At 40.2% G+C, this 26,860-nt stretch overlaps 1 protein-coding gene across 9 annotated transcripts in view; it reads right to left on the bottom strand.

Annotated features, from left to right (window-relative positions):
* The window catches only part of dlg3 (discs, large homolog 3 (Drosophila)), a 105,403-nt gene that overhangs the window by 3,921 nt on the left and 74,622 nt on the right, over nucleotides 1-26,860 (bottom strand). For 7 of the 9 annotated variants that reach the window (XM_061725515.1, XM_061725516.1, XM_061725517.1 and 4 more), the window contains 12 exons: nucleotides 24,579-24,735; nucleotides 23,969-24,071; nucleotides 10,078-10,192; nucleotides 4,914-5,090; nucleotides 4,758-4,833; nucleotides 4,089-4,188; nucleotides 2,619-2,660; nucleotides 2,398-2,448; nucleotides 2,198-2,299; nucleotides 1,945-2,117; nucleotides 1,606-1,715; nucleotides 1,434-1,525 (listed from right to left, as the gene is read on the bottom strand). In XM_061725515.1, the coding sequence (XP_061581499.1) occupies nucleotides 1,434-1,525; nucleotides 1,606-1,715; nucleotides 1,945-2,117; nucleotides 2,198-2,299; nucleotides 2,398-2,448; nucleotides 2,619-2,660; nucleotides 4,089-4,188; nucleotides 4,758-4,833; nucleotides 4,914-5,090; nucleotides 10,078-10,192; nucleotides 23,969-24,071; nucleotides 24,579-24,735 (1,298 nt within the window). Of the gene's footprint in view, nucleotides 1-1,433; nucleotides 1,526-1,605; nucleotides 1,716-1,944; nucleotides 2,118-2,197; nucleotides 2,300-2,397; nucleotides 2,449-2,618; nucleotides 2,661-3,384; nucleotides 3,431-4,088; nucleotides 4,189-4,757; nucleotides 4,834-4,913; nucleotides 5,091-10,077; nucleotides 10,193-23,968; nucleotides 24,072-24,578; nucleotides 24,736-26,860 lie in introns of all 9 variants that reach the window. The other 2 variants (XM_061725521.1, XM_061725522.1) reach the window with 1 other exon arrangement.

Raw genomic sequence — 26,860 nt, 5'->3', positions numbered from 1 at the left:
TCTGAAGTAAAACAGAATACAAGTTTACCCCGAGTACCAACATTAAGGTGACCCTTTGCTTCCATCGACCTACATAATATAAGTAGCTTTTTTAAGCCTCTGCGAAGACTAAAATGTCATTCCACTTAGGTGATGGTGTGGACACGGTTCCTACAGGAAAAGCAAAGTAAGTTTAACTTTGCAAAAGTGTTTAAAAATGCCTGCCTGTACAGACAGCTGCACCATCTGCTGTTGCCTTGTTCCAAGTCAGTCGAATGTCCTGCAAACTACTGTCCACAGATGCAAAAATGAGGAGAGTTTTAACACCTACTTTGTCAAAAATAATTAAGTATTGATCCAGTTCTGTAGAAGCAGTTTGTGTGATTTTCAGTGGTCCATTTGTACGGAGTAAACATGACGGTAACCAGAAGAGCAGTCAGGTAGGACATACCGTATTTTCTGGACTATAGGCCGCTACTTTTTTCCTAGGTTTTGAACCATGCAGCTTATACAAAGGTGCGGCTATTCTGTGGATTTTTCTTCCACCGCTAGGGGGAGTGCTAACCGGAATTAGAATAAAAACTAAGACAAAATAAATGCAAAGAAGAATACGCTACTTCTTCTTTAGCAGATAGAAGTAGAAGCAGATTTCAAACAGATAAATAGATAAATAAATACCGGTTATTTTCTCATGGTTCTGTCCAGTTTTAATCAGCAAAGTTGCTGCCGTGTTAAAAGACACTGTTAGGAAAGGATCTATTTAGGTACAAACATGTACATCATTTACAGTTCAAAATGGTTCTGTACATGTAGTAAATATCTAATCTAACAACATAAATATTTGCGGCTTGCATATCTTTTTTTTTTTTTTTAAATAGAGCGGGTGCAGCTTATAGTCCAGAAAATACGGTACTTACTCTCTTCAGTCAAAATTGTTAAGATTCAAGTTGTTTTGGTCCCTGATGAAAGTTAACAGTCTTTACCATCTGATAATAGATCAAGGGTTGTTTACACTCTGTAGAGTCTTTAACACAGTTGTAAAGAAGACACACAGATTTTTTTTTTTTTTTTAAATAAATCAGTACACATTTCCTGAAATGACATGTGCTCAATTAACTTTTTTTCTCCTCCAAATACCAAGACAAAGGGGGTCTAAATTGGAATTGATTAAACTTTTAAATCCAATTCACAACCTTTTATCTTGGCCTGGCAACTGGAGTCTGTACGGATGCAGGTTAAAAAAAACTCCACATGAACCAAATAAACCTGCACGTTTTTTTATGATCAATTAATCCTGTTAAGTTATTCTGTATGTGACTTTTACACAGTTCAAATGTCATCATCTTATTGGTTTTTGTTTAAATTGTTAAACATGTTTCATACTGTATAACGTTAAATATCATAACCAGACCTTCAAACATTTATCAGTAAAAAGACAAAGTGCTGGTACCAACCCGTGAAATACTCTCCAAAGTCTTGCTCCAGCTTAACAGCCTTGTCAAACACTTTATTGGCCTGCTCGTACGTCTGCCTCTTATTAATTTCCCTGTAAAAGACAGTAGTTAGTTATTTTAAACACACAAACTTAGACCTGCTGGTATCTTTGCTGAACAAAGACTGACTTACATTAGAGCTTCAATGGATTTTGGTTTTATAAAGATGGCAATCGGATAAAGTTGTGCTTGCTGCAGTCGTTTAATGGCATTTCCAGACACGTCCAGAATGCAGTGTTTCCCCTGCAGAAGGAACACATTTCCTTAAGAATACATCAACGTTGACATTTCTGTCACACAACTGAGGGATTGATTGCGGCTCTGGTAACGCCGCTGAAATGTTTATAACAACTGGTGAAAGGACATAAAGTCTTGTGTTATGATGTTCAGGCCACCAGATGCGTTGTGGTGCGACACGTAACCCTTTACGGAAAACCAATCCCACACAGAAACACAGAGAGCTGGATCGTACCCTCTCAGCCACCGTTCTGACAGACAAGATGCTCGTCCCGTAGAGGTTCTCATTAAACTGGCCCGCCTCAATGAATTTATTATCTTGAATGTCTTTCTCCATCTGCTCTCTCGAGGCCACAAAATGATAGTCCTGGCCGTCTATTTCGTTCTCTCGCCTTGGACGGGTCGTATCTGCCGGGGCAAATGGCACAAGTTTATGTTTCATCCCTGCCGGTGTGTTTGGTGCTGAGTGCTCACAAGCGTTAACTCACGAGGTACACAGGAGCCAAACTTGTGGGGAAACTCGGAGATGAGGTCATCGTTTACTCTGTCTTTCATCGGGCCCAGAATGATCACAGGCCTCGTGTAGTGGACTAGTTTGGAGATGACAAAGAAAAAGGATGGAAAGAAGAATAAATGTTTTAAAACAATGACAGAGGAATTTATAAATTGCAGATGTGATTCCACTCACTTTCCTGTCGAATGACTGGCTCATAGGAAAGGATTGTGTCCTCCTGGCCCTCTGCAGGAACGCAAAATAAAAAAATGCATCTTGTGAGGAAAATGCTGAGACATTTTACATTCCAAGTAGAAATGAATAGTTACTCTGAAATTCACTTAAAGACATGCAGAGATGCCCGTCTACGTGGGGAGAGAGGAACAAACCAGAAAGACTCAATTTATGTGACTCACTTGAACTACTTTCACTGTCGCTTGTGTTGGATGTCAGGCATTCTGCAAAAGCAAGTATATAAATTTTAGATTAAATGTTTTTCGCATAGATGAACATGAACATTTTTGAAAAAAAAACAAACAAAAAAACCCCTTTCTCTCTCTCTCAATAACTGGGTCATTAAAAAAGGGAATAAAAGAAAGCAGAAGTTTTGTTTGATGCAGCAGCCAAGCTCTAGCAATATTAGGGAAGTGGTTTTAGGTGCAAGCAATAGGAAATTAAGTGTTTCCTGCGACAATATCCAAAATGACCCACATTTCCTTGGCCAATGTTCACTACTGCTGGATCGGTGCCCGTGGCGGCAGATCTCATATTACAGAAAAGACAAAGAAAACATATAGGTTTTACACAGGAGCAAGCTGACTCGGGGGAACTGGCGGAAAAAGTGTTTCCAAGCACGCAGAGCGACACTCTGCTCTGGCGACAGATGTATCGCTGCTCTCTGTGACCTTACATGACAAAACTCTACTAAACATGTGCTCATAAAGACCCCCGGAGACATTCAGAATAAGAGTCACACTCCCTCCCCTCCCCTGGGAATGCATCTTTTCTATGCACTTTGAAGCTCAGTAGATCTGTGTGTGAGCACACACACGCACACACACAGGGTTTCTTGTGTGTGTGTCGCTCTAAATGTGTGTGGTTTTCACATTCCCAGCTGGGCCTGCAGTGACAGAGCATGTTCTCTGGAGACATCTGCTTGACACAGTGCAACCACACACTTACTCAAACTCTTTGATCCATAAAAGTCATCGCTTAACCCTGGGAAGTCCTAGGTGTCCCGACAGGTGAAAGCAGAAACCAAGAGAAGAAAGCAGACAGGAAGAAGAAGAGGTTAGTGAGAGTTGGGGCAGAGAAGGAGAGGAGTGCGGCGTAGCGCTCGCCAGGGCTGCTGACACACGGTGCTGCCATACTCATTAAGCCTGAGCTCCATTTTGTTCATAGTAAGCCACTGCCTTTCAATTACATAAACCCAATCCCATTAAAATGGGATTTTGACCTGTTAAGTGTTAAAGCCTCAGTCCAGTTAATGAGATTCTTCTTGTTGTGGGTCAGTGACTGACTTGAAAATTGATCGGGACTTACAGGAGGAATAGCATCACGGTATTAGACGGCCCGTGTGCCAACGCAGCCCAGAACGTGCCAACACAGCTGGCAGCACGCACAGCTAAATACTCCTCTGGAGCCCACAGACAGACGCACAGCCACACCAGAGAGGAACCCCACAACTCCAGCCTGATCATGCTGGCTCCTGCACGTGGGGAATCTCTCTGGGACGGTGAGGAAGGGATGAGAGTGGTGCCGTCACACAAACCATCCATGGAGGTGAGCGGAAAGATGGAAGAGATGGAGAGAAAGAAATGAAGCATGAAGGGGAAAGGCAAAGACAGTCCCCCCCCCTTCCCCTCGATCACACAGCTGGTACTCACGTTCAGACTCCACCAACTCCTGCACAATATTCTCCTTGCTCTTGTAAAACGGGAACTTGCGTGAAAGGTTGAAGCTTTTTTTGCGCTTTACTTTGACTGGCTGCTTGTTGATGCATGGGTGAGAGAGGGGGGAGGGGCAATGAGAGGGCGAAAACAAAAAACAGACTGGGTTTCAATGAGGGTATCAACGACCATGCAAACAAAAAAAAATAAAAAATGAAATTCAAACAATTAACATCAAATAATGAAATGACAAGCAGGTAAAGGGTGAAAAATGAATGGGACATCGGTGTGAAGGAAACAGACATCTGATGACCGAATTAAACGTATCGTTTCAACAAATTGAATGCTCTTTCGTGATAAATAGAGACAATATTACAGCTGACTTATACTTCTGCAAATTGAATCGGACAGGGAAATCGTGCAGGCATTTTTCTGAATTTCCCTGACTGCACGAGTTGTGAAGGTCAAAGAGACCCCTCATCTCTGGAGCGTCTGTGTAACCTGTACAGTAACACGAGTGCTTTGTTCTTGCTTCAGTGAACAGGTGCCGGTCTCCTTCACACAGACGAGGGAGGGAAGTAGGCCGTCTCCCTGGGAGCCCGGCAGCAGCAGCAGCTCAGCTGCCCGGGCGTCGGGGCAGGGAGCAGCTGGCCCTCGTACACCTACCCTGTTCGACTCAATCATGCCTGTCCTGGCATGGAACTTCACGGTTTTTAACCTGGCCCGCTCCTTCTTCTCCACTCTGGAAAAACAAAGAGTTTTGTTTTTAATATTCAGCCTGGCAATGCGTGTGACAATGATGGGAACGAAGAGGGACGGTACCTTTTCTTGCTGGGAATCACCCCGATCTGCTCGCTCTCCCCGTGAGGCGTGACGAGCCTCGCCTGCCACCACTCGTCATCAGAAGCGTTTATGACATGAAGGATATCCCCATAAGAAAAGCTCAGGCCTTGGCTGGGCAGGCAGCTGTCCCTCGTTCGGTCGTAGTCAAACAGAGCTCTACAAAAACAAAGGCTTTGATTACTCTCCTTTCCTTTTATCTTGATTTTCTCTTTCTCTCCCACTGAGATAAAAAAAACTGAAGCTCGCACCCAAAGTTGGCAAAGAGGCAGTTTGGTCCGTGTACTTCGCAGCCATCCGTTTTTTGTTTTGAAATTACAAAATAAATAGAGAAATAATCCAAAATAATCTGTTCTCCATCTTTTGTTTTGGTAATAAAAAATGGAAAACGGAAAACGGATCGTTATCCGTTTTCATTGATGTGTTTGAAAATCGAAATTGGGAATTAAAACAGCGAGTGGAAAACTCTTTTCTCTATTTCCTATTCGTTTCCAAGGATACTGAAAACAAGGATTGGACAAATGGGGGGATTGCACATGCGCAGTAATAAATTAAGAACGTTGTTTCTGGTTCTTTTGTTGATCAGATTGAAAATTAACAGTTTTAGATTTTTTTTAATGTTGAAACAGAAAATAAATCAAATATGAAACCTGGGAGTGAAACATGAGTTTAATCTGTAATCTGTCTTCACTCCATCATGAAACTGCAGTGATGTTGTGACAGTCCGTTCAGCTGCAGCGTCCAAAAAAAAAGCAGCGTCCAATCAATAACATAAACTGAACTCTAACATACTGCCCCCCCCCCCATTGGAAATGGATAGGAAATAGAGAAAAGAGTTTTCCACTCGCTGTTTTAATTCCCAATTTCGATTTTCAAACACATCAATGAAATCGGATAACATAACGGATCATGGATAACGATCCGTTTTCCGTTTTTATTATCAAAACAAAAGATGGGAAACGGATTATATCTCTATTTTTATTTTGTAATTTCAAAACAAAAAACGGATGGCCGCAAAGTACACGGACCCAGTTTACCAATTTCCATCATTACATAGTTGGATTTTGTTCGTTTGAGTTGTGTGGGAAAAAAAGAAGAAATTTAGACCATATTTGATGGTCTCTTTTTATGTTTATTTGTCATGTATAAACTTCATGAATGTATAAGGTTGTCAGACAACACATATCAAAACATGCCAGTCATAATTTTCCAGTTGACATTTCACACATACTTTCCACCACAAAACAGTTCATTGTCTCTCAGGGAGTCAATACCTTGTTGGACAAGTAAACCCAGAGCTATGGCTAACGGCATTAATACCTGCTTAACAGGTTTTAACTTTCCTTGACCTCCAAGTCTGTACTTATAGGCTTGTAGGTCATACAGCACGCCCAGCAGATGGCTGTGGCCAGAAGGCATCCAGGATTTTAGTTGACATAATTCTGCCAAAGGAAGCTTGTCAGTTTGCGTCATCACCGAGGAAACAAGTCCACTGTCAACAAAAGCTGACAAATGATCAATTCACTGCAATAACTGTTATAGTAACTTGACACAAGAGCCCTCTTACAGAGAGCATGCACGCACCTAAAACTTTTTTTTATCCATTTATCTACTTTTTTAGGTGCACCTTGCAGCTGCACGCCTCCACATTCCTGATGAGTCTGGGAGTATGTGCGACTCCCACTTCAGTCAAAATACCGTTTTTCCAACATAACTATGGGTTTAGTCACCTGCACAGGAGCAGGCTGGGCTTTACATGTCAGATAAGAGTCAGTCTCTAAGTGAGGCGTGAGTAATGCGCTCCGATTGCAGGCCTCAAACCAGAGAGCACCTATATTATATATATTATTATATATAAAACCCAGCTCTGGAGAAGCTGGCAAGTTTTTCTAAAATTAAGTTAAAACTTCTGAGTATTTTTTTTTCTTTCTTTGTCTGAACTTTCAATTTACTACAAGTACAATACAAATAATTTTCAATGTCTTCACTGGTGGGCTCTATTTAATTAAGAAAATATGAACAGAACTAGGATTTTCTGCCTGCAATTCAACAAATCAACACCTGGTGGAGGCGCAAAGAAAGAAAGTTACATGTCCCAGATGATGGGACACCCACAAACTTACAAACTTAATTGCTGACAAGTGAAGGTGTTGGTGTTGAATATAAAAAGTAGCATCCACCTAACTCAGTCTTCCCATGGAAAGACGGGCTGTAGTAACCCCCTGTGTGGCAAACTCCATCACAGTCACATTAACTTGATCAAGGTCACCGCTTGGGTTTGAGAGCAGGGCTGCGTCAAACGAGTATTTTGATAGTCGGATGATCTGCGGGTTATTTTCCAGACACGTCTACAAGTTAATGTTTATATCTGACATACGCTCCATGTGCACGGCCATAATCTTACTGTGAAATGACAACTATTCATCACAGTTCACACATGACATTCACAAACTGCACTGGGACCGTGGAGGGTAAAGGGAGAAGATGTAGCCAGGTATCACCGGCGTCAGATGAAGCCTTTTACTTCCTCCCACCCCAGTTTCCCTCATTGCTGTTCACATCTTATTTGTTAGCAAGCTAGATGCACAAATGAACATCCCCCTCAGCATTTGTCCGTGACATTACTTTAGTTTTATACGACATTGATGCTATAAACTCTGCGTTGATTGTTTTTCATAATCCATTATGCTGATTATGTTATTGCACTCTTACTTGACATTACATTAGAAAAACACTTGTTCAAAATTGTGCTCTCATCGAACAAATGTAACCTGAAGCTGTGCGAAGCAAGGAGAAAGCCATATATCAGCTCTGCAGAGAAACACAGCTGAGTGTTTCTGGCCACGAGCTTATCTCAGGTGGACAGAGCCACAGAAAACACGTGTTTTGTGGTTAGATGAGTCCACACTTAAGCTTGCTCATGGGAAAAAGATAAAGAGCATTCAGGTTGTTATCAGCAAAAGGTGCACAAGCAGTTGTTTTTGATGGTATGGGGGAGCATGAGTGGACACGGCGTAGCTGACTTGTATATGTGTGAAGGTACCGATGAAGCAGGGGAACATTTAAGAGACGTGTGCTACTACCAAGCTGATGCGCTTTCTCCCGAGGCCTTTGGTTACTTCAGCAGGACAATCCAAGGCCTCATTCTGCATGACTTACAACGGCATGGCTTTATACACGCAGTGTTTGTAGTCGAGCGGCTTGTCTGCATATCAGATCTGATCACCACAGACTGAAGTTGACAATGGAAATTATTTTCTTTGCACCTGTGTGCTAAAGGTTAAAATAAAATAATAATAACAACAGAAATAATAACAATATGCTGGGTACACACCTATGGAATTCTTTACCACCAGAAATAAAATCCCAAACAGAATTAAGGATGTTTAGTGCCAAAGCTAAACATTGGCTTAAGCAGCAGCAGAAATGCGAACATTAACTTCTCTCAAGTCATTGTCAGTACAGTATTTTACTAATGTTTAATGTATTTAACTTGTGCAATTTTTAATCTAAATTTTGGAGCTGTGTTTATGATATCTGTTAGGGATGGGCGGTATGGACTAAAAAAATGTATCAGGATCATTTCTCGCATTTATCCCTATAACGATAAAAAAATACCAAAAACGTCATCAATGGGGAATCCTTCCTTCCTTCCTTCCTTCCTTCCTTCCTTCCTTCCTTCCTTCCTTCCTTCCTTCCTTCCTTCCTTCCTTCCTTCCTTCCTTCCTTCCTTCCTTCCTTCCTTCCTTCCTTCCTTCCTTCCTTCCTTCCTTCCTTCCTTCCTTCCTTCCTTCCTTCCTTCCTTCCTTCCTTCCTTCCTTCCTTCCTTCCTTCCTTCCTTCCTTCCTTCCTTCCTTCCTTCCTTCCTTCCTTCCTTCCTTCCTTCCTTCCTTCCTTCCTTCCTTCCTTCCTTCCTTCCTTCCTTCCTTCCTTCCTTCCTTCCTTCCTTCCTTCCTTCCTTCCTTCCTTCCTTCCTTCCTTCCTTCCTTCCTTCCTTCCTTCCTTCCTTCCTTCCTTCCTTCCTTCCTTCCTTCCTTCCTTCCTTCCTTCCTTCCTTCCTTCCTTCCTTCCTTCCTTCCTTCCTTCCTTCCTTCCTTCCTTCCTTCCTTCCTTCCTTCCTTCCTTCCTTCCTTCCTTCCTTCCTTCCTTCCTTCCTTCCTTCCTTCGCAAAACCATAATTCAGGATTTACACAAAAACGTCATCAACGGGAATTTATCATTTTTACCACGAGATGACAAATTCTTATCGTGAGGAATTTTTTTTTACGCTATATCGTGAACGGTAAAATATTGCCCATTCCTAATATCTGTTCACTGCATTATTCACTGTATTTGTATTATTGTATTCAGTATCTTTTATCCTTCTTTTGCCTGACTAGGGACAAAGACTAGACGTCTTGTATGCATCACATTTTTCATTCTTTGTGACAATGTTGTATGTATCGTCCCTGTTAAATTAAAAAAATAAATAAATAATAATATAGAAAGGGAAAAAAGATTCAAGTGTTGGGTTTTTTTGCATTTCAGAAGGAAATGGGTTTGTACTTTAAAAACAGCTACAACAATCTAGTAATGTAGCTATTAAGCTTAAGTTAAGTGAAGTGCATTAGAGCAGAAATATGGAGAGCATTTGGACTTCGGACTTACGTCACAAAGTCCGTTCACCTTGACCACAATGTGTCCTTTGTGACTGCATTTGTGCGAGCACAGGGATGCCACCTGTTTTAATTCCTAAATGAGTTTCCATCCAGTCTGGCAAGAGGCCCAAACTATTATAATACGGGTCACTCCAACAAGCCCCACGTCAATCCGCATTTAACAACGTAGAGTCAATGTCATACAAAGCATCAAAACAATAACAGGGAGTGTGTCTGACGGCTATTAGATGATGAATAGTATCAACCAAAAGCCATAAATTAAATGTTATCCTTCAAACAGCTCAGAATGAAAAATCCTGTTTTAAACCATAAGATTTGTGTGTCATGTGTGACTGCTTTTAAAAACATGTGCATTCAGGCTTCGCTCTCCCACACAGACGGGCCGAGGTTTGTTATGCAAGAGGTTATTTTAACTGCAGATCTTTGAATTTGTAGTAGCGGCTGCAGCTGTGCTCGTCAGTGTGTGTGCATGAGTGCGTCAAGCGTACCTGACATAGAGGGAGCGCTTCTCGCTGGTGCGCAGGGAGCCCGATCCTGAGCTCATGCTGCTGTTCATCATCTGCTCCCTCAGGTCGTGGATCTTGGACTCAAAGCGACTGTACTCTGCATCAGGAGAAACAGGAAAACAAAATATGTTACCTCTAAAATAGCCCCTGAACACGCATCCCTCTGGGTCCGCTAATATTGATCAGGGTGTATAAAGAAGCCGGTGAGTACGACGCTCCGCGCTCATCTCACTAGAACTTCACTGGAAATCTGTGCCTCGGTCAGCGCTGCGGCGAGCTAGAGTGAATACGGCAAAGGATCAGTGAAACCTTAAGCTGATTAATGACCCCAGGAACAAATGGTTTATCACAGATCTGCCTTACACAGCCACTAATGTCTTGTGTCAGGTAATTAATTATACAGATTAATTAAGTTCAACAGGGGCTCTTTAGCGTGACTTAAATAATAAAAAAAAAGAAAAAAGAAAAAAGGTGAAGGCCTCCGCCATTTTCAAATGCACAACTATTTGTCATAGGTGTGTAAATGCAGTTGCAGCTCAGGGATGATGCATGACTCCACCTGGACCTGCTCATTAGCAGCGCTCTCATTAGCCTGCTGGGCGCAGCGTGCTCCGTGCCCAGGCTGCTCAAAACAAGCGCGGCCACCGCACCGCGGCACGGCTGCTAGAAAACACACCGAGGTCCTCGAGTCATCGCAAAAACCAACAACCCCGGCTGTCATCTACATCTTTATGCTTTGCACCAATCAGACCTGTCAATTACAATTTTCTTGGCTTAATTAAAGTTTAATAAATTGACCGATACAGGACATGTGTCCTTTACATCGGTATCAAGAATAACTTACAATAAATACAAAGGACTAAAATTTACATTCAAAACATTTCATAAAATCACACACAGATTAATTGATTCCATTTTGCATCACCTATCAGCTCTAAAATCATACAAAAAGTCTTTGTTTGACCAGAACCTATCCAACCTATCCATTAATTAGAATTTCTTTTTTTTTTATAAAAAAAAAAGAAAAAGTCAGACCTGCTGATTCCAATTTAAACCATTCAGGAGGTCTTTGAATCAACCACATATCACATATCAATAGTTTATATTCTCTGTTTAAATTAACCTTTAAATTACACAAACATTGACCGTAACAACCCACATTTACTTAATCTCCAAAGCAACCGTGGGCTGCAGGGGCTTTACCCTGTGGCACATGAAGAGCCCATGTTCCTCCACAGAGAGATGTGTCAGAAATCCAGGAGAAAACAAGTTTCCATTTACTCTCCTTTATACATCACATTATAGGTTATCTCAGAATATAAAATTGGAGAAAATAATGATATTTTTCTCTACCAAACACTAAACGTGATATCCTGTTTCAGTTTTCAATGCAACACATTTTAACTGTTGCTTCACCACAGCTTATTTTTACCTTACATGGGAATACACACTTTTTTGGGTATCTCATAGTAAGAAATGCAACATGTTAGAGTGGCTGGTGGAGATGTGTGTGACTGCATCATGAGACTGTGCTTTGATGCTTTTCTTTTCTTTTTTTTTAACAAAACAGTGTTCAGCAGATGAGCAGTTCGTGCATCCCTAATGAAAAGTCCTAGTAATAAAATAAAATATATTGCTCATTATAAGTCAACAAGGAAAAAAAGTGCAAACAGTTATCATCCAAATAAACTCCTTATAGCTGACAGCCATGATGGGCGACTCCTACCTTACTGCTCTACCATCCAAAGCTGGAAACATTTCCTGTTACATGAACAAGAGATCAAAGTCCATATTCTGTTAAACACGCCTGCATTTAGTCTTGGGAAGACAAAAAAGCAAACACCAAAGTTTATCCAAGCTCCTGGAAAATAGTGAGCAGGTGCAAAAACAAGCCCTACCCCACTCCCTGCTGAAAGCTACAGGGGATTGGAGACAAACACGGACCTGGCCCGGCCCTGGTGGCAGCGCTACACCCTGCTCTCTGCTCAAAGGGTTAACAATACAGGAGTGACGCTGCAAGGTGAGGTAATCAGACACCGCTTGACTGGCTGTAACCAAGAGCAACCATCCTGCACTCCTTGAACGGGGACAGCATATGCGGAAACGACCATTCAGACTAGTCCACTTGGCTCTCAAGCACAGGAGAGACGAGAGAAAAGGAGCAGGAGAAACGGCAGCAGCTTGAGAAAGGAGGGGCTGCGGGGCAAGACAAAGAGTAGCTAAATACAGAGAGCAGCCTAAATACCCCAATTCACAATACCAACAACCTGAATGGCTGCCTGAGAGCTGTGCCACTAAGATAGGAGCAGCGTTATCTGTCGTACAGGTTTGCTTGCTCACATTCCTGACGTCTATATGACTCATCTAATCCTGTAGACATTCAGGAAGAGCAGAAATGGTACTCAACTACTGCTGACATAAAGAGTTGGGAGTAAATAAGTAAAATTGAAACAAAAATTAAGAAAAACAATCATTCTTACTTAGTGTATTTCTTTACAGACAGTATAACCCCAAGATTGATTGTTTTTCCTTTCACTAATTTCTTTTCATTTGTTAACATACATCCACGTTTACATACAGTACAGACCAAAGGTGTGGACACACTTCCCCATTTGTTTGAATGAGAAGGTGTGTCTAAACTTTTGGTCTGTACCGTATCAAGGGAAGACACGTTTACTTCTACAGAACAATTCACCAACAGGCTGGTTTCAAAGTGCTTCACAAAGACATTAAAGCATAAATAAAAAGCATGATTCGTAATTTACATGAAAAAGAAAGAAATACGAACAATTAATAAAATCAGTAGTTAAAATATGATCAGGTTTTGGAATGGCAGATTTGGAGCTTTATTCAAAGGCAGCTGAGAATAGGTGAGTCTTCAACCTGGACTTAAATAAACTGAGTGTTTCAGCTGATCTGATAGTTTTTCTGGGAGTTTGTTCCAGACATGTGGAGCATAGCAGCTGAAAGCAGCTTCTCCATGTCTGGTTCTGACTCTGGGAACTGATAAAAACTGGACCCTGATGACCTGAGGGGTCTGGAAGGTCACTGATGTGTTTTGGTCCTAAACCATTCAGAGCTTTATAGACCATCACTACTCCAGATTTCTGGCCCGGTTGGTGGTTTTTACGTGTGTATGTTAAAGTGTATCTTCTGACGGACAGGTAGCCAGTGTAAAGACCTCAGCGCTGGACTGATGTGATCCAGTTTTTTGGTCTTAGTGAGGACTCGAGCAGCAGAGTTCTGAATAAGCTATATTAGTCTAACTGACTCTTTAGGTAGACCTGCTGAGTAGGGGTGGGCAAAAATATCGATATGGCAATATATCGTGATACTTTTCCAGCCGATTCAATATCGATATTCAAAATTTGAATATCGATTTTTTTTTATTATTTTTTTTTTTTTATCCCCGATCTTTTTCCCATTATATCACCCAGTGCTCCTACCTAAGTGACAGTCCTGGGCATTGCCACTCTCTACCAACCCTGGGAGGGCCCTGCACTGAGCTCAGGTTTTATTTCACGTTTTATTTCATTTTATAATTTATTTTTTATATAACACAATTGCCTGTCCTTAAAAAATGAAAAATAATGGACAGAGGTTTATTTATTTATGGATTTATATCTATACTGACTGATCACTGTGCCTGTCCTTGGTTTTAGTACCCATTTTTCTTGTGTTTATTATCATTTGCCACATAATTAAAGCAACCTCATACTAAATTTAATGTTAATTTCATATGATGTAAATAATATGAAAAACATATACAAATAAGTTGTAACTTTAGCTTGTATAGTTATAATAAAACATATATACAACTTGGATTTTAAGATGTGTAATGCATTTTTAAATTTTTCGGTGAACTATGTAGAATATAATAATCGGGATATCGCATAATCGGGATATCGCAATGTGTATCGTATCGTGGCTCAAGTATCGTGATGCGTATCGTATCATGAGGTCCTTCCCAATACCCACCCCTACTGCTGAGACATCCGTTCTTTTAACCTTGATATATTAAGGTGATAGTAGACTGACTTTGTAATTGCCTTGTTGCGTTTTTCCAAATTTAGGTCCAAGTCCATCACTACTCCAGATTTCTGGCCCGGTTGGTGGTTTTTTTTAGTTGTGTATATTGAAGCTCTGCGGTGACCTGTAATCGTTTCTCTTTGGCTCCAAAAAAAAGGTCCTCAGTTTTGCTTTTATTTAAACTAAAGAAGGCTGTGGCCCATCCAGTCATTAATCTCCTCAATACATTTTTTTCAAAATTCCCAGCATATTCTGCACTTACCGGCCACTTTATTAGGCACATCTGGTATACTTATCAAAAAGGTGGACAGATGAATCAAATGGGTGATTATTTCCTTTAAATAATTGTGACTGGCCACAGAAAAAAACTGTATTGATTAACCTATGGAGACAAAATAGAACAAAAAAACAAAAAGTCTCAACAAATCAATGCATAGTCCCTTTAAATCAGTATCAAATACAGATTTAACTCTTTAAGAAGACAGTCCTATACAGATGTTCAAAATTATATTCATTATATTTACGTTTAAGGTATCACAATTCCTGTATTCGGTTGTGAAATATAAAATAATACAAAACTATACACCATAAAACAAGGCTAGGTGTGTCTAAGATTTTTACACAATACTGTATTGTGTAACTCTAGAACCAACTTTTTCTGGTCTGGGATTGTACAGTTTTAAGCCTGTGTAGGAAGTCTGGGTGAGAAGAACAAGATAATAATAATAATACAACCTCTGCCACGCCTGTCTGATCATGGTGACATCAGTATACAGGGAAATCTACGAGATCATTTAAAATATGTACTGCACATCCCAATATCTGGGTGACCAAGTAAGATAACACTTTAATCACCAGTGGCCAGTTGAAGCATGCAGCTGCTGAACTACATGTGACTGAGAATTACGGGTCATCTCACGGCAGCATAAGGACACACTGTACTGAAACGTAAGCTCCATATTGACAGTTTGTCTCCCCTCAGACATTAAGCATGTGCTCCTGCAGTAACGAAAATAAATATTTAACAAGAGTGCCTGTACTGTGTGGAACTGGATAAAAACTACTACATGCCAAAGTTAACTATAAAATCATCAACCTGGATTCAGATCATTCACAATCATGGATGCAAATTTAGGCGGGTTATTAAAATGTTAAATTTTTTTTAGCTCCGCTGACTGATTAAAGGAAATGCCTTTAGTCAAATGAAATACATGTTTTCCTTGGGCCTTTAGTGCCATCTATGCTGCCAGAATGTTATGGTTCAGAGTTTTGGAGATATTGATTGAGGAAGAACGCACCGTATTTTGCAGACCATTAGGCGTATCGCATTGTAAGGAGCAATATCAATGAACAGGTCTATTTTCATACATCTGGCGCACCGGGTTATAAGGCGCATGATAAAACACTTATAAGGCAAAACAAAACAGTCAGGTAAGTCAGACTTTATTCAACTTGTTCACAATAAGAATATAGTTTAGTTATAACTAATACAACGTTGTATTCCAATATTTGATTATGACCTATTTGAAAATTGGGTTTACGCTAAAAACCTAACGTTGGCTTGACGTCTAATTATAGTAAGGTAACATTGACTAGATGTTGGATGATGGCTGCTTGCCAGCGCTACATAATTAGTTATGTAATGTTGTCTGGCGTTGCAACCCGTATCCAACCAAGGACTGACTTTAATACAACGTCCCGGTGTCAGCTGAATGGTCCGACAATCAATCAAGCGGAGCGGCTTTATCGCTTACCAAAGTCGCACTAAAGCATTGACAGACTGTTTTTAGCACAGTGTACCACATAAAATTGGTTCAAGGTCAGTAAGCACAACAAAATTCATACATAAGGCGCCCCAGATGATAGGACGCAAGGCCCATTTTTGAGAAAAATTAAGGTTTTTAGGTGCGGAAAATACGGTACCTTCTCTCAAATATTCTAAAAGCTTCATAAGCTTCATGGAGCTTGAGAACAGACGTAGACTCTATGCCATTCCTAGCATTTCTGTTGTGCTCTCATGTGCAACTTTTGGCTTTGAGCCAAAAACACCAGTCTTTTTTTTCTCGTAATTTAACTTCTTTTGCTATTTGCCACAGTTTGGACATCTTAATTGACAAAAGCTGCAGCCACGCAGTTTTACCACCCACCAAACACGAGTTGTTTTGTGTAGTGCTGGGCTAGTTTGCTCAACCTAGCAAACCCTGTAGCAAGTACATGAAACAAATAAACGAACAGCAGAGGTCCTTTTTTTTTTTTTTTTAAGATTTTGTGGTACTAATGGACTCTATACACAGAAAACACGCAGCAAGTCTTTTTTTTAAAGATTAGTGGAGAGTATGTGACAATGGTTAATGCTGCAACTGGTTGAGGTATTATGACACAAGCCTTTAAATTGTTTCGTCGTAGACCGGATAACACCAGTATGCTTCATAATTCAATAAAATGAACAATCTTATTGTTGAGACAGATAAAACATGTAAAAAATAAATATATTAGAAGCAATTAAAGGCCATAAGCCACACTCATGCCCCACACATGTAAAGAAAATCAAAAATCACCAAGGGAAAGCCAGCACCTGAAGAAATGACTGCTGTGGCCGCAACAATATTTCCATAAGTATGAGTTAATGTATTTGATGCTTGAAACTGCAATCGCAGCTTTTTGCCAGGATGAGGAGAGAGTCGTGCTCTTTCACCATCTGCCCAAAGAAGACATTTGCAGGGTTCACCTACATGTTTGAAAGTATCTGAAAGGGCCCTGACTTTGTCGCCCTTGACGTGGAGGCTGCATGAAAATGAAAAATATCTAGTTTCACTAACACAGGGTTTCTCTATGTTTCCCATTAGTTTTTTAAAATATATATATATATTTGTTGCAGCATTAACCAAAAAAAACACTGTGCACGCACGCACGCACACACACACTTTTTTAAGTCTAAAATTACAGACTTCTCTACAAAGTGTGATCACAGGAAGGAAAACTGTTCTAACAGGTGAAATAGCACACAGAAGACATAATTAATCTAATGTAGGAGAAAGTTCAATTATAGAGCGTGATTGAGGATCAGAGCGAGAGAAAAGAAGGCTATGGATGACATTAAAGGCATTCAGCTGGCTTATATATTATGAGGAGGAAATTAGTAAACTGTTTGCCATAAAGCAGCAAAGGAAAATGAAAAAATGATAGAAGGTAGGCTATAGCACTTATTTTCACCTTTTAAAAGGGAAAACTAAGGGCAGAGATGTCGGAAATTTGGCAGTGAGCTTCATATTTGAAAGTTTATGACAAAAATATATTTTTGTTTGAAAAATCCTGACAGCTACTAGTTGTGTATCTTGGCATGACTTCCCCTTCAGAATTCTGACATTTGTACTGGACACAGTATACTGTATTAATGAAATAAAGCATAGAAATGAAGGGGGAATTTAGGCTAGGTTGCTGCAATTAACAGTAAAATTTTAACATGGTAACTTATGAAATCCACCCAGAGTTGAGAGAAATTCCTGTATGCCATGTCAACTAATACATTCTGTTAGCGTCCAGCTCTTAACCCCGGATAAATGGTTCATTTCCAACTCTCCAAATGTGTGCTCGTTTAAAGTGGTATTCTACAATTAAAATATTGACTTGTACAGTTCTGTTCACTTCAGCTCTTAATTTAAAATCAATCTTAAGATTAATGGTTCATCAAACAAGCACACATTTGGAGTGCTGTTAAAGCGGTAATCTACAGTTACCAATGTAAAATCCTAGTTTCTTATATCAATTAATCCCCCAGAGATAGCTTGTATTTTTAGGAGTGACCCACAGGAAGAAAAGACAGCTAATAGAAACTGGGACTTTTCTGCATCTCACTCCAACTGCATGTCCTCATTAACGATACAGCTTTTTTATTTTGGGGGACAGTGACTTCTCTTTTGATCCAGTTATGCAACACGGAGAGCATGTGCTCGTAATGTGAGATTGTGTTATGTTCTGAGGGATAGTCTAGTCAACGCAAACAGCCCTTCTCTAATATTGTGGTACACTGCAGAAGGCGCATGTAAAACTTAGATAAATGTTTTCTAAACTTTCTACAAAACGCCTCAAATGCATGCAGAGTTTAATGGTGGTGTACGACACGCAGCATTCCCTTCATACCCCTCCTCCCATTTCCCTCATGCAAAGACTTAAGAGTAATTACATTCTTTGATGGTGGGGCATGGCAGTATGCAGATACACTACACCCCTCACTTCTATTCCTGAATGAGACTTAAAGAGCTGGTGATTCTCCAGTATGCCACTAAGTGCTGCAGCCGTCCTCCTGCAGCTTATGCACTCTATTATGGCTCCTTGAGTTCGGTCCTGGCCTTCATTCAGAGGTCCATAGATGCCCGAGCCCCCGGCCCCTGAGAAAACTCTCCAGGCAGTTTGCCCGGCATAAACTAGCACTCATCCTCCATTTCCCATCCTGACATGTTCTTGTACAGCTCACTGGGGGTTCGTTTCTGCTCCAAACTCAAATGAACAACATGTTACACACCACTTCAGGATGCCAGCAGAATTACTGACAACAGATCCCAGGTCACCAGAGGGGATGCAGGAAGTCAATCATTGGCCAGCACTTGACTTGTTGGTTTAGAGTAGTTAAAAACTGTACGCTGACAGATAAGTGCCCTTCACTGAGCGACAAGGGGGGCACGTGCAGAGCTGAAAGCATGGGTTTGATATGGAAAACAATGGTTCCCTTCAACTAACCACATCATTATTCCAGATTCTGCTTGAATGATCTGGCAGGCGGGACAACGTGGACTTGCAGTGCCAAGTATAACGATTCATATTCTGCATTTTGAGAAAGGAAGAAAATCAAGTTCCACTATACTCAGTTTCACTCCCTGACTAGAGCCTCATCCCACTTCAGAAATTGAATGCTATTGGACACATGACATCTGTATTATTGAAAAAGACAAAAGTATGGAGTGAGAGCATGCTACAACTTATACCCCTTCACATTCCTGTCATAGTCCAAGCTCGAAACTCAGCCTAGATATAAAGCTCACAATTTCCTCTCCAGTACTCCTCTCCGTGACTTCAACATAGTCAAGATAAACATACGGACAGGCTGAAACATAAGAGTGGTGTGTGTGTGTGTTCACACAGAATCAAGCTACTGTAGCCATTTTATTGAGCAAACATATGAGAAATAAGCAAAAAGGCATCAGCTCTGCCTCAGTCACCATGATAAATGGACCTGTGCTCAGCTAATGTGGTTTAAGCAGCAGCATTAGGGCTGGGCGATATATCGAGATTTTAATATATATCGATATATTTTCAAACGCGATATGGTACGAGACAATATCGTTTATATCGATATAGCTTCTTTTTTTATTTATTTTTTATTTATGATTTTGATATAGCTTATTTTGTGACAAATTGACTTGAATGTTTTATTTGAGATTTGCACAAATGTTTTGTTATTTGCTGTCAAATAAACTGTAGACCTCAGTGGAAAAGTCTGCCTGTTACTGTCTACTTTGTATTAATTGCACAGTGTATTTTAGTTTAATTGTTATGCAGGAAAGGGATATTTGTTTTATTTTATCCAAGAAGCATTTTTATTCTATATAGCAGGCAGCTTATTTTTATTTAATTTGTTTTATCCATTTTTGATATTGTGCAGACCTCTGTTAATAAATGTACCTGTGTGACATTTGGCACGAGGCTTTGTATTAAAACTGACTGTGTTTTTAAGGGTTTGCCTCAGAAAAAAATGAAGCTAACAGAGATGCTATGCTATAATGCTTTGGGGGAAACTCCAATTATGGCACAGAAAAAATATCGATATATATCGAGTATCGCCATTCAGCTAGAAAATATCGAGATATGACTTTTGGTCCATATCGCCCAGCCCTAAGCAGCATACATATGTCATCTCGAAACAAAGAAAGTTGAGGGCTCACAGGTTAAGATATCAAAGTGTTAAAGTGAAGACACACCTGTGTGACCACACCTGTGTCCCCCACCTATAGCTTTACGTTACACAACACACGCAATCAGGCGCTTCACTCACTTCTTCCGCTTATAGACTGAAACATAATATCACTTCACCTATTATAATAATAGCAGGGGCTTAAATCCAGAAGCAACCAGAGCAAACCTAAAACCCAGACCTCTGTATACTAAATGGAAGTGAGGCAGATTATCTCATGTCTGGGAGAATAAATCATCCTTAACTTCAAGGTCGAGGTATTCGTGTGTACTTTCTATATTAGAAAGCCGCCCAAGTACAGTACCGGTGCACATTGTTGAAGTGACTGTAAAACTGGCAGGTTATTGCTTAAATTAGCCGCAAACGTGCTGTGTAAAACATGACAGTAAAAGTGTAAATCTTCCAGAGAAACTCACAGGTTTGTGCCAGCAGTCTCCTCACCTTCACCTCGACTCCACACAAAGCTGCGTGTTTTATTTCATCCAGCCATCAGGAACTTCATGCGGCTCTGCTGTTGTTGTGTGTGAGCCCATCCCCCATCCGGACTGGCTGCTAGACAAATGTTAAGTTTGTCGCTTTCTTCCCACCTTCACTCGGAGAACATTTAAACTTTCCTCTCGAGTAGTAATGGAGTCTGAGGCGGCTCGGGCTTTCCGCTTATCCTCGTGTTTCCATCGCTGTGTGGGTTTTTGCTGCCGCAATCAGCGGCTTCTTTTAAAAAGTGTAGTAGTTTGAACCGGGGACGGGCTCGTTTGCCCGCCTTGCAGTCGGCTTAACTCTTTAGCCGTCTTCTCATGCTGCGTTCCATTTACCTCGGAAGTCGGAACTGGGAACTGGGAATGACGTCACAGCCGAGTTATCAGCGTTCCAGTTACAAAGTAGGAAAACAAGTTTGTAGTTCGCATATACCACATGAAAAATGTAAATTATATATATGCCGAACAATACTTGTATACGACTGATTTAGTGTGACCAAAACTAGAATGAAGTGCTACGGATTTTTACAGAGCTCTCTTCTACTGTTTACAACCGGGGCAGCCATCTTGGAATGTGAACTCGGGGGTGGGGAAGACTCTCCCACTTTCCCAGTGGGAAATCCCACTTCGAGGGGCGTTCCAGTTGAAAATTCCGACTGGAACTGGGAAATCCCCACTTCCGAGGACAAATGGAACGCGGCATTAAGACTGAATTATGGTTCCGCGTTAAATCGACGCAGAGCCTACGCCGTAGGGTACGGCGTAGCATGCGTACCCTACGGCGTAAGCTCTGCGTTGGTGTAACGCGGACCATAAATCAGGCCGTCTTCTAACACGAGAGCCGCCCCCGAACCTGAATACAGCCTACAAAAAACACCATCAGAAGGGCTGATTCTGCAGCCAGCCGGCCCTCTGGCCATTAAAGGGCCACTTAAACCATTTCATATACTAAGAAGACTTGTGATTGATATATCTATAAAAAAGAAATACACCAAGATACCACGTTTTCCACTACCTTGTATCAAATCCACTCAAAAGAAGTTCCTACATCTCCCAGAATGCAACGCGTCAGTATATAGCTTGAAGACACATTTCCTGTCTAATACATACAAAGATTTTAAAAAAAGATTTTGGCACTGTAGAGATGCATATTTATAATCCATACCACTATTATGCTTGTAAAGTGGATGTAAATGTGCACTTAAGGACCAGATGGGCTGGCTCATGAAAAATACTGTAAACAGAATGAGTGGCTTGTCATCAAAGGTGATATTTTGGGTTTTACAGGTTCCTGGGTACTACCTAGGGTTTCCAACCGTACCCTTAAAAAATGGAATCGTCCCGTATTTATAAACTAAAGTATGCGTCCCGTATTGAGCTGAAAAGGGACGCTCTCAGTCCCGTATTACTGAGAGTCAAAAAATAGTCATAAAATGCCAATGGAAAATGGCATTGAGCTGTTGAGTTCATAAGTTATTTTTTTTTCTGTTTTACTACAACTGTATCCTACAGTCATGGCCTTTGAGGCACAAATAGGTTTACAAGTTTTTCTACAGACTTTCTGTTTGCACTTTTGTTATTGCACTAAAAATGTGCACTATTACAGAATGGATGTTCTGCTTTCTTTCTATTGTTTTATATTAATTTATACAATTTTAAGTTAAGCAGGACAGGTTTCTGTTTAAGAAAGATACTTATTTTATTCAGTTCATTTTGTTATTTTGTATTAAAGTGAATTGCTGGATAATAATTTGTTTTCCATGTGTTCATGGCATTCAAAAATATGCATCTAATTCAATTCAGGTTCGAGTCAAATAGTTAAAGAATAGTTTCATTCACAAAAAAGGGGCTAAAAAAATTAACCACGCCAGGAAGGGTGAAGGCAATCGGGCCTGCCGATGAGGTGCCCCTTATTTATTTTTCAGGGAGTTGGGAACACTAGTACTACCTGTTAATTAATGTTTTTTTAAAATGCATAAATTGTTCTAAGGGAGGACCCCAGCTATAATACTCATGGGTGAGGCTAAATGAAAAGTATCAATGTATCAGAAATAAAATAAAAATGTTGCACTGCATTTTTTCTTCGGGTATGCCCATTCTGATCTCAAATGACTATAAATTCCTAGTATGGCAGATATTTATGGCAGATTTTGATAGCCTCTGCAACCTCAATGACATTTAATTTTCCAAAGGAGGACCACAACAAATCCTGTGGGGGAACAGCCAATGTATCAAGTCAAGTCACTACTGAGAGTGACCTGAGCCAGTTTAACATGGATCAAATCAATTGATGAATGCTATAAATAAAAGGACATTTGTCTTTATATATGATATAGTATGTGATTTCATGTGCATTAAAAAGGTTTTCTTCAGCATATGGGAAACAACAGAGAAAATCTCAAATCTCAACCATATCTGCTGAGGCCTAGAAACCAGCTTTATAGGAAGTTGTGTGCAGGACAACTTCCTGGATGTAAGGTTGCCAGGAAACCTGGAAACAACGCAAAGTGGATACACTTGGCCAAGACGTGTGCAGTGTCCAAAACCACTTCCTAATTAGTGAACTACATGTTGAGCTTGCCAATTTTTCATGCTACCAAAAAGTAAAATGACATTTTATGTACTATATAGGCTATAACAGATTCAACATATCCCACAATGCCCCATGACAAGCAGTGTCAAATTAATAGTGACTAAACCAGAACATTTTATATGATTAATATTAACAGAGCAGAAATTGACATCATCAACAGCATGGGATTTTGTATATATGCATCTGGGCAAAAAACCTGATGTATTAAATTGTGCAACGTTTATATCATCCAGCATTCATGGCCTTGAGAAAATGACTACAGTAGAGTTTGGAAGCATTGTTTTATTATGACAATGAACTCACTGTGTTGTGCTCTACATACAGCAACTCCCTAATTAGTCAGCAGGAATCAGTGAGAGAGAGAATGTTTGTAGATATAGGGATGGTCTGATAAAAAAAAGTGGTTGTTTTACACTTCTTCCTGACAATTTATGTTGTTATTATTTTTTTTCAAACTCATTAAGCTGCCCAGATGTATTATACACGTGATAGTGATCTATGGTGGGGGTGCTGGTATGTGGTATTTATAAACTACCCACGTCCCATTTGTAAACTACCCACGTCCCATTTCAGGTCTTTGGACTGTCAGTGTTCTCTTCAAGTGAACTATAAACATAAAAAGTGCTATCAATGCTGTTATTTAACATTAGACAAGAAAGCAAATGCTTTTCCAATATTTCAAGTATCTTGTCACCTTCAATTTACAATTTACAATGCAAACTTTCTGGATCAATTATAAATATGAGGTTTAATAACCCTTTCAAGGAATAGTGTAATCATATATGATAAGAGACAGTAAGGTCTCACCTTCAGGCCTGTATTGAGCAATAATAGTGACGGTCTGTCCTGCTCTCTTCAGCGCTGCAGCTGCCTGCTCATGTGTGGCGTTCCTAAGGTTCACTCCATTCACCTGCAAAACAGTAGGGAAAAATATGTGAGGTGGGGGAGAAAAAAAAAACCCAACATCAGATTTGAAAGTTTAGATGTCTGTGTAATCACTGGGATCTGTAGAAAAAACCAGTCCACGACCATGGAGTAAACCATTGGCTGCTGCTGAATGTTCAGATAAGATCTGCCCTCACCACAAGAAAATCTAAGATTAACTACAGGTTCAGTATAAGTGAATGCTTTTAATTTCTGGTAGGTATTTTTTTAATGACATCACATACTCAACTAGAAGCTGGCTAGATTTAAAGTTACACTAGAGTTTAAGCACATTACAGCATAGCCCCTTTAGAGTTGTTAGGGATTTAATGTCTTGCTCAAGGACATTTCAGCATGGGCGGGTGTTTGCTTAGGCACTTTTAATTACATCATCATTTTCCTGACAGCAGGTGTTGGCTGAAAATCTCACTGCTTAAATCTTGCTACAGCTGTGGATGCGGACAAACAGGAAGCTTGAAGCTGGAATACTGACTGAGAGAATCCGGTCGCCCCTCCTCAGCTCGCCGCTCAGGTCAGCGGGCCCTCCAGCCAAGATAAAGGACACAAAAATCCCCTCTCCATCCTCCCCGCCAACAATGTTGAAGCCCAGTCCTGTGGAGCCCTTGTGTAGCACCACCTTTCTCGGTTCCCTGCCAAACAGAGTGACAGCGTCAGGGTGGAGGACAGAAGAGGGTATACAGTAGACCTCACATGAGAGCGATATGAACTGCAAGAGAAACAGAAGTTTTAGAGAAAGGAGCATTTTTAAGATTGCAGCTGGGAGTGTACTGTGTATGACACCAAACTGTGAAGCGTATATAACACTGGCAGCTACAAGCATCATGCCTGTAAATCATTTACTGTGGATCAACTCTGCTTATATCAAAAGTGAAAATCTGAAATAAAACATTTATATTGATTAAGAACCACACACCTGTAGAAAACAACGGCTAACTTGTAATTCTGGTACAGTAAAGCAGTAATGATTATAGTTGGGGTATCCTCATCAAAATTCGCTGTACTGTGAATTGTTAATGGAGTATTAATTATCAAAAGCATGATGGTAAAGTTACAATTTTCTTACAACATTTAAGCAAGATTAGTGTGTCATTTTTGATTGGTACTAAAAAGCACTAATAATCAAATGTATCTTAAACCAAGATATCAGACCAACTACCTTGTAAGAACTATGTCTAGTTCACAGTCATGGTTAAGAAACGCCAGGATATTCAAATTTCAAAGCGTTATAAATATCCCTTTAGCTTTTTTCTCAAAGATCAGCAGGCATTTGCTTCTCTAAGGAGCTACCCAGTAGTCGGGAAAATTGAAATAACTGCCCACAATTCAGAATAATTCTTTAAAAGATATCAGACGGTGTTCAGGTAGCTGTTTCCTCAGGATGTGATAAAAAATAAACCAAAATGAATGTCGGTGATTAAGTTAAAGTCTAAAGAATTGAGAAAATCTCTTAAAAGAACTACTTGTAGCCTTGCAAGAAAAGTAAATAAAAAACAAAACCCAGTTTAATATCAAATGAACAGAAATATCAAACAGACCCTGTGGTGGTGGTTCTACCATCTCTCACCAGCGTTATAACATCTTAACTCCATGTAAACATTTTCTGCAACTTCACTACAAAATTTAGTATCAAATTTACTAAATAATGTCTTAAAATCCTGAGGCCCTTTGGAAACAACAGTCCTGCGGAGTGATGAAGTCAAAATACAACATTTTAAGCTGCAAACAACAAAGATGTGTTTGCAGGAAAAGAGGGTGCACAATTGAATGAAATGAATGCCTCTCTATCTGTCAAGCAAGGTGGTGGATTAATCAGATGATTTACATGACAAGGGCAGAGGGAAGAGTAGATTCAAATATAAAACCAGCAATTCTGCAACATGTCTGTAAGAGAAAAAAAATGAAGATTAAAAATAGAATAACTTTTACAACAGGACAACAATCTACAGTAATTATGATTACTCTTCAAAATTCAAGACAGACTAGAGGTGTGTGTCGTGAGGTGAGATGAGGCTTTGCTTTGCTGTGGCCTTCACAGTCTCCTGGCCTACAGGTCATTACTGTATAAACACGCATGGGCATCAACAGTAAGACAACCCCGAACATCACACAGAGCTAGAAACATTTAGCTGCAACAGTGTTGCCTTGCAAGAAAAGTAAAACAATCATTTGGGCACAAAATGCATACACAATGCAAAGAGGCTGTTGCAAACGCAACCATATCATCCTTTCCTATACACAACAAACTGAAACTGTTCACTCATGCAGAAGCATTAACCTGAAATACCTCTAATGTTTTGGCTAAAGCATTTACTGCTTTAAGTATGAAAATGTCCATGTATATGTTACTAAACGTCCACTGGCCGCCTCTCAAAGCTGTCTTTTAGCTTTCACCACTATGAATCTACTCCAGGAGGCTGCTGTTCAGACCATCTTAGCTAACTGCTGCAACAATCCAGCAAACGTGCTCTGAGAACACACACACACACACACACACACACACACACACACACACACACACACACACACACACACACACACACACACACACACACACACACACACACACACACACACACACACACACACACACACACACACTCTTAGGGAAGTCCAAACGTTTACACAGGACTACAGAGACACACACAAAAACACACACATGCTTTTTGTAGACATTTAGACATAAATGTAGACTCATGGACCCCCCCCCCCCCCCCCAAAAAAAAAGAAAAATAGCACCGCATGGCTCCCATTAGT

The sequence above is a fragment of the Cololabis saira genome, chromosome 7, assembly GCF_033807715.1.
Source record: "Cololabis saira isolate AMF1-May2022 chromosome 7, fColSai1.1, whole genome shotgun sequence".
In the NCBI taxonomy this organism is placed as follows: Eukaryota; Metazoa; Chordata; class Actinopteri; order Beloniformes; family Belonidae; genus Cololabis; species Cololabis saira.
The sequence above is the reverse complement of the archived record's forward strand: the minus strand, read 5'-3'. Positions and strand labels throughout refer to the sequence as shown.